At 38.0% G+C, this 2,868-nt stretch overlaps 1 protein-coding gene across 1 annotated transcript in view; it reads right to left on the bottom strand.

Moving 5' to 3' along the window:
• Positions 1 to 2,868, bottom strand: part of CAPRIN1 (cell cycle associated protein 1) — a 47,411-nt gene that overhangs the window by 16,673 nt on the left and 27,870 nt on the right. Inside the window, exons 8-9 of the mRNA XM_003781222.3 lie at positions 2,378 to 2,430; positions 2,214 to 2,300 (exon numbers count right to left, since the gene is read on the bottom strand). Coding sequence (XP_003781270.1) covers positions 2,214 to 2,300; positions 2,378 to 2,430 — 140 coding nt within the window. The remainder of the gene's footprint in view (positions 1 to 2,213; positions 2,301 to 2,377; positions 2,431 to 2,868) is intronic.

Raw genomic sequence — 2,868 nt, 5'->3', positions numbered from 1 at the left:
AAAAAAAAAAAAAAAAAAGATTTGGGTTTCTTCCATACTATTTTCTCTGCCAAAATCCTAGAATCAATCTCTATCACCTGATCTAAACTATTACCAACACCAAAGCTCATTCTCCTAGTCTTTTCCCAGCTCTAAAATTTCCCAATTGGGCGGCACCTGTGGCTCAAAGGAGTACGGCGCCAGCCCCATAAGCTGGAGGTGGTGGGTTCAAACCCAGCCCCAGCCAAAAACTGCAAAAATAATAATAATAATTTCCCCTGATTATTGTTCTTAATAATACCCTGCTTTGCCAGGAAATCCATACAAATTTTTATTAGGTCAAATTTATATTCCAGCCCAGACACAGTGACATAATCCCATCACTTTAGGAGGCTGAGGCAGGATGACTGTCTAAGGCCAGGAGTTTGGGACTAGCAGAGCAAGAATCCGACTCCATTTCTACAAAAAACAGGAAAATTAGCTGGGTGTGGTGGGCATGTGCCTGTAGTCTCAGCTACTTGGGAGGCTGAGGCATAAGGATCACTCAAGCCCAAGAATTTGAGGGTGCAGTGTGCTCAGATGACACTACTGCACTCCAGCCCTAGCAATAGAGCAAGACCGAAATGGAAAAAAAATAAAAAGTATATTCTGTCTGACTTTTAAAACGGGGCGTGTCATACCTGTTGAGCCCAGGCAAATCAAAATTTCCTTTACAAACACCGAGTGAAACAAAAATTGCTACGTAAGTCATCATCATGAAAACCAATGGATCTGTCAACTACTGACTGCTAGATGCTCCATAAGTTCCTGTAAGCCTATATGGATAAGCTTTAAAAAGAAAGCCTACCTACCACATAGTAAGAGCAAAACATACTGGCCCAAGGGTAAGTATAGTGTCAAATAAAATGCAAAACATACTTAACTACAAAAGCACTCTATGTTATTTCCCAACCTTTTCTACTATGCCAATACATACCTTTCTTTCTAGTATTTAATAAAATAAATAAGCTAATAGTTCATTTCTACATCTACATCCATGCTAATACATACCTATTATGTGACTCCCCTAAAAATATACACCCACTCTACTTAGTCAAGTCTCAACTAGTTTGTATACCTGGTATAAAAAGCTGACCCTTGAACCTGTTCGAACTGCATAACTTCACTTATATGCAGATTTTTTTCAACCAGTATTCACAGGGTGTGAAACCCAAGGACATAATGCTGGTTCCATATACTTGAGTATGTGTGGATTTTGGTATAAGTGGGAGTGGGAGTAGAGGTGTGTCCTGGAACCAATCCTCCATGATGAGTGTAAATCATCATTTCAATGATCTTCTAAACCTCCTACAACATTTCTGAACTACATTTCTTAATTCAGTGAAAACACACTATTTGGGGGGAGTTTCATGGGACAATATTTTCATCCCAACTAAGTATCTTCCTTAGGTAAGTGCCCAATTCTTGAAGGTACTGGCACAATTACAACACCTCTGGAGAATGTCCTGATAAAAGGATAATAAGAGATAAGTACATTATACTCAGCTTCAAGTTATTTGTCCACACCTGGAAGTATAAAGGAAGACACCTAAAGGAGGATGAAAAGACAGGAAGGATAACTGGTAAGGCTTTTTGACTATATCTTAGAGGTAGCAAGGTACCACTGAAGAAGTAACTTAGTCAAAGTTAACTTTTCTCATAATTAACTTCTGACAATGAATAGGACGGTCTGGGGGCACTCAGAAAGGAGAAATATGAAGGCAGTCACTGAACTACAGATGAGAACCTGGAAAAAAGGCATAGTGGTACCAGTTGAGAAACATCAAGAAACACAAGTTAAAGTCTACAGCCTTCTACTGGTTTGCCTGGTAACCCAGCAGCATTAGGGCAAAGGAGGAGTCCAAGATAACCTAATACACTTCCTGCAACGTAGGTTTATCTGAAAGGTTATGGATGTGAAAGCCTAGATTTTTACAGAGCAATCTGATGTAAGAGAAAAATCATGTATTTTAATAAATTAATCCAAAATAACTTTGTATAATTTTTTATTAAAGCAGTGATTCTATTAAACATCCACAGGGACAAATTCTACAAATTCTTTAGTAAGAGTCTGTGTAATGAGTTTATTAAGATAACTGTACTAACAATGTAGAAGACTAAAAAACCTAACATTTTCTTGAGAGAAATAAAACCTACTTATTAAAGACAAAGACAGAAACCTTGAGAACTCTTACCTCAACTGTTTCAACTGTCCACTCATCTACCTGCTCCTTTTCACCACTGCTGAATTGTGTTTCTGCCATGAATTGTCTATTTACATACTGCAAAGCAAAGTAAATATTTCAGACATCTGTTTGAAAGGCAGAAAAGTGAAGGTAGCATTAAATAAAAATCATACCTCTGTTGATTCAACTTCACTTTGTTCAGTGTATTCTTCTGCTGGCTCAGGTTCTAAGAGGTTAAAAAAAAAAGAAGCAGCAAGCAGAGGAATTTTCAATCAGTGAAAATACTTTGTATGATATCCTAAGAATGGATACATGCTATTACACATTTGTCCAAACCCACAGAATGTCCAAAGCAAAGAGTAAGCCCTAATGTAAACTATAAACCTTGGGTGACAGCAACAACATGTTGCTGTAGGTTCATTAATTATTAACAAATATTCAATGTTGTTATGAACCTAAAACTGCTATAAATAAAATCTCCTTTTTAAAAATACACAAAAAAGTACAAGCAAACTTTTTTTTTTTTTTTGAGACAGAGCCTTAAGCTGTCGCCCTGGGTAGAGTACTAAGGCATCACAGCTCACAGCAACCTCCAACTCCTGGGCTCAAGCGAGTCTCCTGCCTCTGCCTCCCAAGTAGCTGGGACTACAGGCGCCCGCCACAA

Source organism: Otolemur garnettii, unplaced genomic scaffold (genome assembly GCF_000181295.1).
Source record: "Otolemur garnettii isolate 467f Iridium unplaced genomic scaffold, OtoGar3 scaffold00001, whole genome shotgun sequence".
NCBI classification, from domain to species: Eukaryota; Metazoa; Chordata; class Mammalia; order Primates; family Galagidae; genus Otolemur; species Otolemur garnettii.
Note: the sequence above shows the minus strand (reverse complement) of the source record. Positions and strands in the feature narration are given on the sequence as shown.